The sequence below is a fragment of the Prunus avium genome, chromosome 1 (assembly GCF_965620075.1).
Source record: "Prunus avium chromosome 1, drPruAviu1.hap1.1, whole genome shotgun sequence".
Taxonomy (NCBI): Eukaryota; Viridiplantae; Streptophyta; class Magnoliopsida; order Rosales; family Rosaceae; genus Prunus; species Prunus avium.
Window position 1 is genome coordinate 570,028 of NC_142284.1, and position 15,078 is coordinate 585,105.

General features: G+C 36.9%; 2 protein-coding genes across 3 annotated transcripts; one reads left to right on the forward strand and one right to left on the reverse strand.

Annotated features, from left to right (window-relative positions):
- The first annotated feature begins 604 nt into the window (after positions 1-604).
- On the forward strand, positions 605-4,248 carry LOC110749728 (cyclin-dependent kinase inhibitor 5). Of its 2 annotated transcripts, none has more exons than XM_021949906.2 (3): positions 605-1,292; positions 3,370-3,575; positions 3,707-4,248. In XM_021949906.2, exons 1-3 carry the CDS (start codon positions 831-833, stop codon positions 3,774-3,776), a joined length of 738 nt encoding a protein of 245 aa, XP_021805598.1. In that variant the 5' UTR covers positions 605-830; the 3' UTR covers positions 3,777-4,248. The 2 variants fall into 2 exon arrangements, with proteins under 2 accessions (XP_021805598.1, XP_021805590.1); XM_021949898.2 differs by having other exon boundaries at positions 606-1,297; positions 3,372-3,575.
- Positions 4,249-7,531: 3,283 nt separating this feature from the next.
- LOC110749719 (cytochrome b5) lies at positions 7,532-11,617 on the reverse strand. The gene is made up of 3 exons (XM_021949887.2): positions 11,242-11,617; positions 8,655-8,721; positions 7,532-7,890 (listed from the first exon to the last, which is right to left on the reverse strand). The coding sequence occupies exons 1-3, from the start codon at positions 11,326-11,328 to the stop codon at positions 7,640-7,642; spliced, it is 405 nt and encodes a 134-aa protein (XP_021805579.1). The 5' UTR covers positions 11,329-11,617; the 3' UTR covers positions 7,532-7,639.
- Between the last annotated feature and the right edge of the window lie 3,461 nt (positions 11,618-15,078).

Genomic DNA, 15,078 nt, shown 5'->3' on the forward strand with positions numbered 1-15,078 from the left:
AGATTTTTTCTAATTGTTGTTTTCAGAGCGATTCTCTCTACCCTCATTGGTTTTGGTTCATCTAAGCCATCATACTTATTTTAATGCTCAATCATTAATTAATCACCAACACCTTCCAAAAATACTAACAATAAGTTAATAAACTAATCTAAACAATAAATATCTTACTGACAAATTCTAATCACTAATTAGTTCCCCTAAAAAAATTACATACTGAAATGAAGCCATTTTCACCCTATTTTACATAAATTCCACACTCCATGAGACATATATAAGATTTTTTTTTTTTTTTAATAAAAAAAATATTATTAAGGGTGACAACAAAAACTGGTTTGCAAATAACTAATAATTCTCCCATTCCATATAAATAAAATAAAAATAAAATCTCTCACTGATATTATCCAAAATGCATTTATTTTTTATAAACAAAATGCATAGTTTCCCTTTGGGTTTTTTTTTTTCCTAAAAAAGAATTTTGAAGTAGCATTAGAGATTGGAGAGAAAATGAAATTGAAAAAGAGAGAGAGAAAATGAAATTCTCCAAGTCTTTTCCAACCCTACCCCCATATTTCTTTCCCTTTCATTCTTGTTTCCAGTCGACTAGCCAAGGCAGGCTCTTAGGCTGCCACTTACTACAAAATTACAAATACCCTCCCACTCTCCCTTTCTTCCCTTCCTTTCCAATTTTCCCCATTTTCCCCATTTTCCATTCTCTCTCTCTCTCTCTCTCTCAATGAGTTGAGACTGGAGAGAGCTTTAACAGACAAATACCAACTAGTAGAGATTAGAGAGATTACACAGAACATAAGAAAAAAAAAGAAGAGCAAGAAATGGGTAAGTACATGAGGAAGTCCAAGTCCGCAGGGGAAATGGCAGTCATGGAAGTTTCACACCCACACCCACAGTCACAAGCCTCTCTCGGAGTTTGCACCCGAGCCAAAACCCTAGCTCTCCAGAGGTCGTCGGCTTCACCTGTCACCTCCGGCTCCTATCTCCAGCTCCGGAGCCGCCGCCTCGAGAAGCCCCCGATTCTCCTGCCCAAACGGCTCGAGCCCAAGAGGCAGAAACCCAAGGCTAGTTCTAATTCTAGGGCGACTTCGAGGCTTGGAGTCCATGGTTCGGTGGCCAAGGCTCAGGGCCAGAAGGCTGAGGAGGCTGACCAAATGGCGCCTAAAGAGGAAGAGGGTCAAGAAAAGAATGAGCACAATAACACCAACAACAAAGAAAATGGCGATTTGGGTGTCGAAGAAGCTTCCTTTGGAGAGAATGTGCTCGAGCTTGAAGGTAGAGAGAAGAGGTGGGTTTTCTGGGTTTTCTTTAATTTTAATTTTGTGTGCAACCTCTTCGTTGGGGGTTCTTGGGGTGTTTCCGGAAAAAGAAAAAGATTTAGGTATCTGTTTGGTTTCCGATAAAATGAAGGAAAATTGAAAGGGAGATTTTGAGTTTTGGAGAAGTTTTATTTAATTGAAAATGTCTGCAACGAATTACTGTTCTTTATTTTCTTTTCGAACACTACTTTTTAGGGTTTTAAATTTTTTCAGTTGGGGAAATGATAATTGACTGTCTTAATTGCTAGTTTTTCAAATTTGGGAAAAGCGGACTATATAAAAAAACAAATAAAAAATCAAACTTTTATATTTGATTTTGCGTTTTATTTTCTTGCTTACAGCCAGAAAATCTGTGCTTTCCATTGATTCTGGAATTTTCTTTTTCCTTCAAAAGCTCCTTTTGGGATTGTTTTTAAACATAATTCCTTTTTTTTTTCTTCTTTAAATCACTGTACTTTGGTTTGGGTTCTAAGAAAATTAAGATTAGGAGAAATTTTGTTTTTTTCTCATTTTGATACTGGATGAAATTCGCTTGAAAAGTTGGGATTTTCTGTTTTCTTGTGGGGTTATCTTGCATGCACTGTTTGGTTATTGTTCGTGTTTATCCCAATTAGGAACCGTACAGCAGGACTTCCACAAAACTGGACTTAATAGAACTACTTATCCAGGTTCAGGTTATTGTTCTCTTTCAGGAAACCAAAACTAATTTCTTTTTCTCCTTTCTTCTTTGAAAAAAAAATTTATATTTGAAACTTTTATATTTCCTAAAATTTTCTTGAAAGAAAAGAAGAAGAAAATCTATCAATAAATTCTGAGCTTTTTATTTATTTCTCTCTCTCTCTCTCCGTTTTTCTTTTTGAAACCGTCTTTTTCCACTGGAAATCTTTTGGTTGTAAAACATTTCTGCTGCAAAAGGGGACTGAAAGTTACATGTAAGGAAAAATTTCTAGAATTTCTTTTTCTGATTTCCCTGTGAGGGTAAACAAGATTCCTTTATTCCAGCAGTGTTTTTGTCACGATGGTGCCGGATTGTTTTCAGATATATGTGACATGTACAAACCCAGAGTTCTTTCTTTTCCTATTTCACAGTTTTGGCTACGTCTTTCTCCTTTAATTCTTATACATGATTGATTACTGAGTGTTTTATCCTTCAATTTGGAGTTTCTACTTCTTTCTAACACTTAAGTTTTCATGTATATATTGATAACTTAAGTTTTCGAGTTTGGGAAACATGAATTCTCTCCCATGCTTCTGCAACAATTAACTGACTAGTATCATCTATCTGTTTTTTGGGTGTTAAAAGTTCTAATGGCTAAGACAATTGACATAATTCTGACTCTGTACTTGGAACATAGGATTTAATCCTTTCAACTCCGTTATTGAAAATAAATATGCTCAATGCCGCAAATCTATGCCCACAACTTTGCATCTAGAAGACCAATGATTTTTTGTTTCATATGATAGCAATCGTTTTTGAGGTGTTATTATTTTTCTTGGCCAGTAAGTGTGCTGGTCTTTGGTACGTTGAACAGGCAAGGATCAGATACAGTTTATTGTTTGTTTACTTGTTTTACAAAGGGAAACACTATAAAAAGGTTGGAGGATATGGAAGGATTGATTTATTGGTGAGTGAAGCATTCGAAGGTTGGGGGCAGGGAGGGGAACCAGAGTGTTAGAGTCCACTAAAAAAATTTGGCAATTGAGGCATGTCCAGAGTCCGACAAAAGAAAAGAAAACATGCCCAGTGAAAATTATTCTCACTGAATTTAGTACCAAGAATGCATCCTGCACTTTGGTTACTTCATGGTCAAGTCCTGCATGATTGAGTCAGAAGATAAATGAACGGATAACAGTGTTACTTCATGGTCTGTTATTTTTGTTAATGGTGTTATTTGCAGTAAACCATACCTATAGTTAACACCATTTGAAATGCAAAGCTTGTATTTTTTTTCCCCTCAATAAATTAATGTGTTGTCTTAAGTTTAGCTTGGGTTACATGTGCCTGCTTGTTATATCTAATGGGATTGATTTTCTTTATTGCAGGACCACAAGGGAGTCAACACCTTGTAGCTTGATAAGGGATCCAGACACCATCAGAACCCCTGGTTCTACTACCAAGCCTACTAATTCAGCTGAAGCAAATCGGAGAATACAGAGGTCATCGCAGAGGCACATACCAACAGCACATGATATGGATGAGTTCTTCGCTGGTGCTGAAGGAGAGCAGCAAAGACAATTCATTGCGAAGTATGTTACTCATTACTCTTTAGTTAAAAGTTTAGGATAGACTTTGTATTGCTCGTCATATATTTTGAATACAAACTTCATTTATATCCTCACAAGTTGATGTAATATTTCCATTGTGGGTTTATGTGCAGATACAACTTTGACCCTGTGAATGATAAACCGCTCCCGGGACGTTATGAATGGGAGAAAGTGGATCCTTAGAAGATATAATTAGCATTGCGTCAGGAGTTCCTTTCCTGCACATTCTTGGTTGATCTTGGGCTTAGGAAACTTAAACTAGCAGGGTTTAGTTTTTAGTAGTTGAGGTGATGGTTGTTATTTCTATTTTCCATCACCCTTCTTTTACTTGTAAAGAAGTAGGGACTGGCAAAGATGTGTAGACTAATGGTCTGTAACATAACAGATGTTATGAGTACACAACAAATACAAATCAAAGTCCTTTGTCTAACAGATCATGTAAGAGAAGAGAGGAAGGGAAAGAGGGTACGAGATGTAGGGTTAGGGTTAGGTTTCAGTGAATTAGGTCAGTCTAAGTAAGTACAGAAAGTTACTTAGATTGATTTTCTTTTTGTCTTGTACTCTGTATTTTCCTCCCCTTCTTTGTCTATACTTGTACTGATGCAACTTTAGGAACCTCTTGGAATAAATGACCCTTTTTCCCCCTCTTCATGTTTTTGGCTTTGCCTCTACCATCTGCTGCTGCTATGTTCTGGCCGATTTAATTTTGTCCTTATATTGCCATGTGAGACAATGCATGATCTCTCACTAACATTAGATGATGCTACCCCGCACTGTCCAAATTTTATTTTTATTTTTCTATTTATTTATCTTTTTATCTCATAGTGTGAACTGATAACGACTGCTGGTTTTGACGGTAATGGTAGGGTAGCTTTCATGCTTTATATTTATATTGGAAGAATCTTTTCTTCTCCATTATCATATTTCAGGGGTAAAACAGCTAAAAATTCAAATAAATATGATAATAGAGAAGAAAATATTCTTCCAATATAAATATAAGGCATGAAAGCTATCCTACCATTAGCGTGATACGGCATTTCACCCTATTTATTTTGGATATAAAGACTAAAGTGAAGTTGTGTATAAAATAAATAATAAATAGAGACAGAAGAATGTAATTTAACAATTTGGGAACAGATGTGGAGGTTGTGTTTGAACCTAGGTTCCAAGCTCAACATGAATTTCTAGAAAATCTGTATGAGAAATTTTTTGAAAACTTTCAACCCTAAGAAAGAAATTTGGTTATAGTAATATCCTAATGTTCATTAGCTCAAGAATTGGGAACTTGAATTCTTGTTTCTTTAATCTTTTTCAGCCCTAAAATTTCAGATACAGAGTGAGTTAAAAGCCATTAACAACAATTGCATAAACAGCAGAATGAAGAAAGGAAAATCCAGATACAGACTGAATTTTCACATTCTGATACTTTTTTCTTTATGATTTTCATGGAGTTGGGAGATTTCATCATAAAGCAGGAGGCATTGGATGAAGCAATGGTGGTTATAGTGGAAGTTGGTATTGCATGCTTCCAATGGTTGGCATTGGATGAAGGCTGAAGCTGAGGAATCTTCAATTTCCAATGAAGGTTTTCTAGTTTTCACATATTTTAGGACAATTAATTATTACTCAAGTATTCAAGTGTGCATTCATTGCTTTGCTTGCCAATGCAAGACCAAAACAAAGAAACTGTCCCCCACATGCACCACCATGCCCTTTTGCTGTCATTTGTGAAAATCCAAAACTTGAATGACTATATTCATTTCACGCTTGTGAGAATAAAGGGGAATGCTATTTGTCAAAGTTAAAAGTCGTGGTTTATTCAATGACAACTGAAATTTGATCCAAAAGTTGATAGATGATAATCTAATTGGTAAGTGTTTGAATAAGTATTAAACCGACCAAAACGTATTTCTCGTCACGTAATAGTAATAGTGATGAGTAATAGTGGTAGAACAATCATTTTTAACTGAATTATTCTGTCATTCATCATTATTTCTACGTGATAACGATAGATGCCCGTGTGTATATAGTAATGTAATAAGAGTAATAATTGAAAAGATTGAAATTGCGCATAAGTATTGAACCCAAAATCCCAATATTCTTGTGAGACACTAGGTTATCTTTTTTTACAGTAGTAGTAGAGTAGAGTAGAGTAGACTAGGTGATTTTAAATGTTTATAGTAGTGACGGTGGAGGGTGGAGGGTGGAGGGTGGAGGTGGAGGTGCAGGTGGAGCCTGGTGTCGGTTTGAAGTTTGAAGAAGCAGGAGGAGACAGGTTGACTGTTTGGTACGTTGTGTGTTTTGGCTCCAGAGAAGTCACTGTTTGGTTTTGGACATTTGTGCATAACTATGAACTGTAAGCAGTCATCAATACAGGTGGTGTCTTTGGGTCCCTTTAAGCATCTCAAGGTTGCTTTGGCGGTGTCTGCCATTTGCAAAAACTGGATGACCGATTCAGTAAATAAATACAACCTTTGCTTTGCACTGATTATTTATTATGGCATCCATTATAGCTAGCTCTTGAACGATATAAAAACATAGGCCCCATTAGACATTAGAGGAGGGCAAGAATTCTTTGATCTACAATCAACAATGTGTTTGAATTGATTATTATATGACGCCAAGTCAAATAGAAAATTCAGTGGAAAAATTGGTAATTGCTCCCCCATGATGATGCCTAATCTTTAATAAGTTCAAGCACCATGTTTGTGTTTGCTAAAAGTTGTGTGAATACAGTTACACACACACATATATATATATATATATATATATATATATATATATATATATATATGTCGTTTAAACATTAAGTTTGAGACAACATTAATGTACTATAGGGTCAACCTCGGACTGTTCTGCAATACTCACGTTAATTACTCTGGTATTCTATCATTATGTTTGTTGTCACACCTCTACCTACCAAAGCTTCATTTACCTTAAAGATTTTCTTTGAGGACAAGGTGGATCCATGTTGGTGCAGTGAAGCAGCTTCGCAGGAGTAGAAGAAGGACAAAGAAAAGAACAAAGGGTTTAACAAGGTGAAGAAATAAATGCAAATGCTTCCAGAATCAGAATGTTGCGTATCCTATCCTATCAATATTAATCTAATAAGAGGAATGAGCCATCAAGTTAGGCCAGGGATAAACTTTAGCATATTCTTTTCAAATTCAAAAAGATACACAATTTTTCAGTTGATTTTGACACAATTTTTCAGGGCCTTGCAGAAAATAAAAGTTGGGTTGAGTTGTGGGGATGGGTTCGAGCAATACTCGCCCATACTAATGGGGGCCCCATTTAGAGAAGGGGAGTGAAGATCGGAATGACAAATTTGACCCACCCTACGCCATGATATTGCTATAATGCTTCATTTGGATGGAGGGATTCAACATTATGACTTATTACATGACATTATAAGGTACACTTGTTTATTTAGACTAGTACAATTTATGTATGCCAAGATTTGAAAAAAAAAATTGGAAGAAAAAACACACAGATTTACTTTCAATTATACTACATCTAGTTATTTCAACAGAAAAGTAATGTAAAACCCAAAATTTCAAGCATTCGTGAGGAAAAAAATGTGTTTACTATGATCAATTTAGGCCCATTTTTTGGGTTTGTATCAAAACTTTCAATATTGATAAGTCAGCTGATTTTTTGGGCTGCTTTGTTTGACTTTTCTAAATGTCCCTCCATCAAAACAGAGCATAACTTTTTTAAAAAAACTAGGTATAAAAAGGTGAATCAAATTCATAAGGAAGGAACAAAATCCAACTGCACGGATTTAATCTAGAAATTAAAAATTAAAAAGAAGAAAATATATATGTTCTAACTAAAAAATGATGCATTGAGGCTTTTAAGTTATTTAAATTCGAGACACGAAGGGGCAAGCACAAAAAATCAGTAAACATCATCCAAATGCAAGGACAACAAAGAGAGACGAGAAAGGGAAGTCTTGGATTTTCCAAACCAACCGAGTAGTAATCGTTCATCACAATATTATACGACTAGCAATCATATGTCACAATAACATAACATAGAACAACTTAAGTTGACTTGGTGTAAAGGCGGATGCCAAAAGCCAAACCCAAGATTGCAATGGGAACAAGGAACTGCAGAAGTTTGACGATAAATTCAGAAGTCTTGTCCTGATTGTAATGAGGCTGCTTCGGAGGAGTATATGTGGTACTGCTGGGGATAGTAGAGGCATCGATGTCTCCGACGTACAGGTCCTTCAACATGTCTCTGGCATTATCACTATGACCCACGTCCTCAAAATCATCAGTTGCATCCTTCCCTGGAAAAGTACATAGCAACGTCAAGTTCTGTCTTGTACACAAAGAAACTTATGAAGAGACAATTAACAACATATCTTCAAGCCAATGATCATGTTGTTGGTACAGACAAGTCAACATGATCTATAACATGTGGCATTTGCTTCTCAACCGTTCGATAAACTATGGACGACTGGATTCCAATCATTCACATTAATCAAACTATTTAAAACTAGTTCCTCATCTAAGGGCCTTATAAGAGAATAAATTATATACATGCAAAATATCAGGTATCTAGTACAGAGCCCTCCTATTGAGGGATCCCTCAATGAACTTATTAAGGGACACGTACACACTGAATTCGACCCCTCAAAGTGGTTTGACAATCAAACAGTCCATTGTTTCAAGTCTCCATTCAAGTATCTTCTTTGTAAGAAAACAACCAGATAAAAAACTATTTAATCATTTGATTATCATCCTTCAGCATTAATTCACACACCATGTTCAAACTAATTTGATAGCAATCAGATGTCTAAATGGTTCTAATTGGGGCAATGTCTTCAAGGAATTGAAAATAGACTTAAAAAGATGGACGCTTCATATTGTTAAACCACATAGCACAGCGGGGCATAAAATGTGTCCCTTAAATAAGCTTACTAAAGGTTCAATTAGGGAGGATTATATGAATGAATCCGTAACTCAAATGTTCACTGAAACTGTATATTTCTTGCCAAATCATGATAAATTTAAAACTTGATTCTTAAAGATATTTCAGTTAACTTCACACCTGTTGCAGACAACAAAACATCATCACCACCTGGATGGTCCTCCAAAAACTTGGTCACATCATAAACCTGATAAAAAATAAATAAATAGATGATATCATTGAGGGGAAAAAAGCAAGCAAGATAACTGTTTTTTTTGCTAGATATAAGAAGACAATACCCAACAACTTTACGGTCTAGATACTAGTTTAACAACTGTCAATAATTCAAGTACGCCCCTAGTTCCTAGCAATGCACCTTTAAACAGAAAAGCATATGATACAATAATATTGTCTTGGATGTGGAAACAAATGCGGTTCTATACTAAACATAGTTTGATGAGACCATAATTTTGTCAATGACAGGAAGCAAAATATTTCTAAGGAATCTTCATAACATTCAGAACAAAGTAACTTCTACAACAAATAATTGGAAAGAAGATGATTAACATTAGTTATACAACAAATATGGGGGATGATTTTGGCACTCCAAAACTCACCTCCCTCACTGTATCACTCACATATGAGGAGTGCATTAGGTAATTTAAAGGTGATTTTGGAGTGCCAAAACATGACCTTAAAATATAGATAGACATCTGTTAAGTTCTTTTATAAAAAATTCCACAAAACATTAGAGTGCTATCTGGACTACATTTTATAAAGTTAATGAGTCTGGCAACCCAAGACCACAAATAATAGAAGGATGGTAATAAAATTCTTGAAATATATATATTTTTTCCCGTTTCAATCAAGCAACAGAAGATTTATAAAAGATTGGTATAATTTTTTAATGGGACGATCTGAAAAGCTATGATCATAGTGCTCTATTGATTTGGTAAACTCTTTAGTGAGTCCAGTACTATGAAGTGAATCTCATCACCTAATCTAATTGGATGGTCCAAAAAACTAAGGTCACAGTGCTCTACTGATTTGACTCTCTTTGGTGGGAAATACAGGGAATCTTATCATTTATGGCATGTTTACTAATCCATAATTGGATTAGGAGGAATTGAATTAAGGAGGAGTTGGATTGAGGAGAATTAAATTCCAAATTCCTATTCAAGTTGTTTACTAAACCATATGGATTGAGGGGAGTTAGATTCCGGACTCCTATTGAAGTTGTTTACTAAACCATGTGAAATTGGGGTAGGAGTGGTACTAATTATTAAAATGTCCTTATTGTTGGGTTAAAGTAAATGGTAAATTTGGAATTTTAAAATTGTGTGAGGATATAATGCGTAAAAAAGATGAATTCCTAATAGGTTAGTTCTCCAGGAATTAGAATACCACCTCCCACCCATGAATTGAATTCCTCAATTCCTAATTTTGTGTGGGCCCCACTTACTTTTTAATTCCTTGATGTGAAGTAAACACAAGAATCCTCCATAGGTGGAATTCAATTCCTTATGAGAATTCCAATTCCTGATTAGTAAAAACACCATTGTAATCCTAGCGTGGAAGAGAATCTAATCTCTTAGCATGGGCAAAGTGCAACACATCCAATTAAAGCATTTCAAAACATATACTTAAATAGTTCAATGGGGGTCAACATTTCTAGCCAAATCATAAAGCTTAGGAAGACAGAACAAGATTACCAAATAAACTACTAAATTGACAGTACAGACATAGATATTACTAATGGAGTAAACTATAAAGACATAAGAGGAACACAATAGTATTCTAAAGATCTGCAATTCACACCATAGAAACTAAACACTACCAAGACACAAATTCTGAATACTGAAGCTAAGTTTGAAGTTCAATCCAACCAATACATATTGCAACGTTAAATCACATCAAGCATACTTCAGGCTGTTATCACAATTGTTCAAGGCCTCATGAACATTTTAGAATATGTTACCTCTAATGAATATGGTTAGCACTTAACAGAAGGGTATAATAAACAAACCTCCCTGAGATTACGAGAATAACGGAAACTTCTTTTCTCTACACGAATTACACCAATCTCCTATCTCTTGATAAGTTTTAAAAAAGATTTTGATCTCATTTCATATTCTTCCATACTTCCTATTATCTCTTAAATGAGTGAAAAAAGCTCAAAAAATTTACCATACATGCACATCACTCTTCTTAAATACAATTACCATGTTGAAAAGTAAACTTTAAACATAGAAATTAGTAAAATCCATCTTAGAAACAGCAAATCCAGTACTAACAACTACTCTAAAACTTATTATGATAAGGGATTTTCTGTAGTTTCTGAAATAGAAGTGAGTCTCAGGAGAGGTTGCTGTACAGCAAATTATGAGTAAACATTAACATGTATAACAACAGAATCACCAGGTTGGTTCCCTAAAAAGAAAACCAAAAAAACTTGGCAGCAAAAAAACAAAAGAAAACAAGATCCATAATGTCACAAGGAAACTAATTATCTATTTTGATCATATGCATGACTAAACTCGCATGCAAAGGATTCAAATTCCCATCCTCATTTCCTTTATAAATGAAAGCCTTCCAATTTACTTGGGTCAGTACTCCTCAGAGAAAAAAAAAAATTACCGGGGTCAATAAATATAAAGACAGAATATAATCCAAGAAGCAAGATAATCAAAGCTTCATATCATATGGTAAAAATGGGAAAAGAGAGAACCTTGCCATTGATGATCAGCCAACAGTCCTTGGGGGTGTTGTGCTCAGAGACTTGAGCCAAAGTGAAGACCTTTCCATCAACACCCATTTGCTTTTCTTGGTATCTCCGCTGTGTACTTAGGCAAAAGACACTACTGGGTGAAAATGCAGATCGGTTAACGATGCGGGCTACCAGGCCAAGAGGCAAAACAGACAGTAAATAGTGAGAGAGAGAGAGAGAGAGAGAGAGAGAGAGAGGGAGATGGTATCAAGGGAACTGGTTAGGTTATTGAATGAAATAGAGTTTGGTAGGTGGATGCACTAGCCGGCTCTTTGGTAGGCTACTTGTCCAAGGTTTGAGAGTGAATTGGTTTGGTTGGTATTGAAAGGAAACGGGTGATTTTGGTGAAGGGTTTGGTCGTTTTTGTCTATTTCCTAGGCATAGGCACAGTTCGGGTCGGGTCGACTTTTTGCCTGACTCGGAGGCCGAACCAGAAAAGATAACGGTTCTTGGGTTTATTTGATTGGATACTGAAATCTGAAGTTGGGCCGATCTGATTGGATTCGGTTTGTTTTTGCAAGTTTGGTTGGTTTGGGCTTGAGTCCAATATTAGTTTTTCAGCCCAATATCAAGTGTTTTTCTTTTTGCAAAAGCCGATTATTTGTTTATTTTTGGGCTAACATCATTTTAACCCCTCAAGACTTGGGTCATTCTTGAAATGGACAACGAGATTTTAATTTGTCTATTTATGTCCTAACATTTTAAAATTCAACCAATTTACACATTCCATCAGTTTGACCGTTTCGTCTTTTGTTAAGTGATGATGTGGCAAATGTAAGGTCCATTTTTTTAGTTTAGGTGTAATTAAATATTAAGAAATAATATTTTAAAATTAAAAAAATTTGGCAGAAACAAAATTTAAAAAAAAAAAATTTGTCCTCTTTCTCCTTTTTCTCTTTCACTTCGTTGGAATCTGGTAGCCCCTTCCTTCTCCCCCATCAGTTCTTTTTTTTTTTTTTTTTTTTTTTTTCTCTCTTTCTCTTGGTAGCCCCATCCTCCATACCCACCCTCACACCATCTTGTCTAGCCACCTCTCCCACCAAAAACCTCTCAACACAACCACCTTTCTCTCTCTCTACACCACTAACTCCAAGACCAGCCACCCTTTTCTCCTCTCTCATCTTCCAATTTTCGTCTTTCTAATTCGACCAAAACAACACAAAAACAAATTCTCAAACCCAACAAAAAACCCAGCAGCAAAAGAAAAAGAAGAAGATGATGAATGGACTTTTCGGAAATAAAAACAAAAGCAAAAACCAACACTCGCGCATTCAAATTGACCATGAAATTGAGAGCTCTTCATCATCAACAGCATCACTTAACCCTCTTCTTGACCATGAAATTAAGACCGAGTCGCAACTGATTCCACCATCCCCACCATCAGAAGTCTCGAGTTTTCCAACTGACCAGTCTTTCTTACATGAATTGCCATATGGGTCGACCCCAAATCAGCCTCAATCCCCTCCGCCATTGTCAAACACCACTATTCCAACCCCACTAGCATCACAGCTTCTGTAGGAATTGTCACTCTTGGCATGCTCTCTACCATTGCCTTCTTCCTTTACCGCCACCGAGTCAATCACTTGTTTGAGTTTAAGAAACTCGTCAATGAAGGAAGACCCGAGATTTACAAATGACTCGACTCGAGAATCTCACCCTCTAGCTTCCTCTACATTGGCACAGTCGAGTCCAGTCGTACATCAACGACCAACAACGAAGCTGTGATAATGAGGTGATTGTGAGTATGGCGAGGATGATTTTGAAGGCTGAGAATGGGGGTGTGGCGGTTGGGTTTTATGTGTTGTGTTGGGCAAGATGGTGTGAGGGTGGATATGGAGGATGAGGCTGTCGAGAGAGAGAGAGAGAGAGAGAGAGAGAGAGAGAGAGAGAGAGAGAGATGAGGAGGAGGAGGAGGAGGATGAGGAATTGATGGGGGAGGAGAGATTGCCAGATTCTGATAAAGTGAGGCAGGAGAGAGAAAATTGATCTATAGTTTAAAATATATATATATATATATATATATATATATATATGTGTGTGTAAAAAAATAAATTTGAAAATATTATTTCTTAATATTTAATTACACCTAAGATAAAAAGTGGACCCTATGTTTGCCATGTCATCACTTAATTGAAGACTAAATGGTCAAACTGACAGAACGTGTAAATTGGTCGAATTTTAAAACGCTAGGGCATAAATTGACAAATTAAAAACCTCGCGGCCCATTTCAAGGACTCCAAACCTTGAGGGGGTAAAATGATGTTAGCCTTTTATTTTTTTTCCCAACAACCCAATATCAGCTTTTCACACATGCCAACTATAAAGCCCATTTCGTTTTTATAGTATGTATGTATTGCCCAAATCATGTAAATTCAACTATAGTTGCATTGCCATGTCAGAAAATTCAAATACATAATGATGAGTGATTGACTTGAAATAGCGCCTTCTTAGATGTGGTGTCTCTTTTGGCCAACTTCTCATGCTCATTAATGGAAGTTATAAGTTATAATGAAGTCTATGTGTGGGAACCAAAAATCAAAACCCACATATTAAGGCCAAACATGTCACAATTAAGAGCAAATGAAGACGTGGGTTAGTTCCCACTAGAGAAGTGCGAGGTAGGAAGGGCATAACCTAACCATTGGCTCCCCACGCTTACGAAATGGGGGATGGGATGCGTGAAGCTAGTAAGGTAGGGCTAAATCTAAGGGCTTGAAGCACTATAAAAACCCAACATAACCTTAGCCAAATGTACGAAAAATTCCATTGAGCATTGAGAGTTCATTGCATAAGCACTGACTTGAGCGTCAGAGTGTCTTTAAAAGGTACTCCCCCTTTTTTGCGCCATTCATTTTCAAAGAAGCGATATGAAGTTCTTTTCAATCAAGAAAGTGTGTGGACTTCAATCAAGAACATGTGGAGGCATTTCTTTTTTAAAGAAATCCCGCTCCAACACTATGGGACTGGTTGAGTTGTCAAGGCCAGTGAGGGGATATAATGAGGGGGTTCTTAATGTCAAATTTTCCAGGTTAACGGGCCGAGGGCCCACTCCAACAACACCGATACTGTCCCCACTTTACCACCTGCACAATCCTCAGGTGTGGGGTTTTATCACAAAAGGCCTCGGTATTAGTTGGAGTGGGGTAATTCTATTTAAAGTACTCTTTCTCCTTCCCTCTCTCCGATGTGGGACACAATTGGTTTCAACACTCCCCCGCACGTGAGACCCCATTTTGTGGGTCACACGTGGAGATCCACACATCGGCAACCACGTGGAGCCATGTAGGGACTCACCCATCGCGTGGGGCCTAACGGGGACCCACCCATCACGTGGCACCTTTGGCCTACGTGGAGCCAAATGGGGACTCACCCATCGCGCGGGGCCAAACGGGGACCCACCCATCATGTGGCAAGTACGGGCCCGCAACCTGGCTCTGATACCATGTTAAATTTTCCAGGTTAACGGGCCGAGGGCCCACTCCAACAACACCGATACTGTCCCCACTTTACCACCTGCACAATCCTCAGGTGTGAGGTTTTATCACAAAAGGCCTCGGTATTAGTTGGAGTGGGGTAATTCTATTTAAAGTACTCTTTCTCCTTCCCTCTCTCCGATGTGGGACACAATTGGTTTCAACACTTAAGAGCCATTCAATCCAATGCAGAGTTATTATTGGACTGTTGGATTAAACCCCCTCATTGTAACTCTTCAACATAGCCCCTCATTGTAGAAGCTCTCGAATGAATATAGATGTTGGCTCCGCTCTTAGGTTGACCATGCGTTTGCAAAAGTTAGCC

What these genes read in the sequence shown, in the direction of transcription:
- LOC110749728 (XM_021949898.2), top strand. Translation starts at nt 831, where the DNA reads ATGGGTAAGTACATGAGGAAGTCCAAGTCCGCAGGGGAAATGGCAGTC. An exon ending in CTTGAAGGTAGAGAGAAGAG is followed by an intron (nt 1,298 to 3,371) that starts GTGGGTTTTCTG and finishes TCTTTATTGCAG; the next exon opens with GACCACAAGGGAGTCAACAC. An exon ending in CAAAGACAATTCATTGCGAA is followed by an intron (nt 3,576 to 3,706) that starts GTATGTTACTCA and finishes GTTTATGTGCAG; the next exon opens with ATACAACTTTGACCCTGTGA.
- LOC110749719 (XM_021949887.2), bottom strand. Translation starts at nt 11,328, where the DNA reads ATGGGTGTTGATGGAAAGGTCTTCACTTTGGCTCAAGTCTCTGAGCAC. An exon ending in GGCTGATCATCAATGGCAAG is followed by an intron (nt 8,722 to 11,241) that starts GTTCTCTCTTTT and finishes ATTTTTTATCAG; the next exon opens with GTTTATGATGTGACCAAGTT. An exon ending in TGTTTTGTTGTCTGCAACAG is followed by an intron (nt 7,891 to 8,654) that starts GTGTGAAGTTAA and finishes GTACTTTTCCAG; the next exon opens with GGAAGGATGCAACTGATGAT.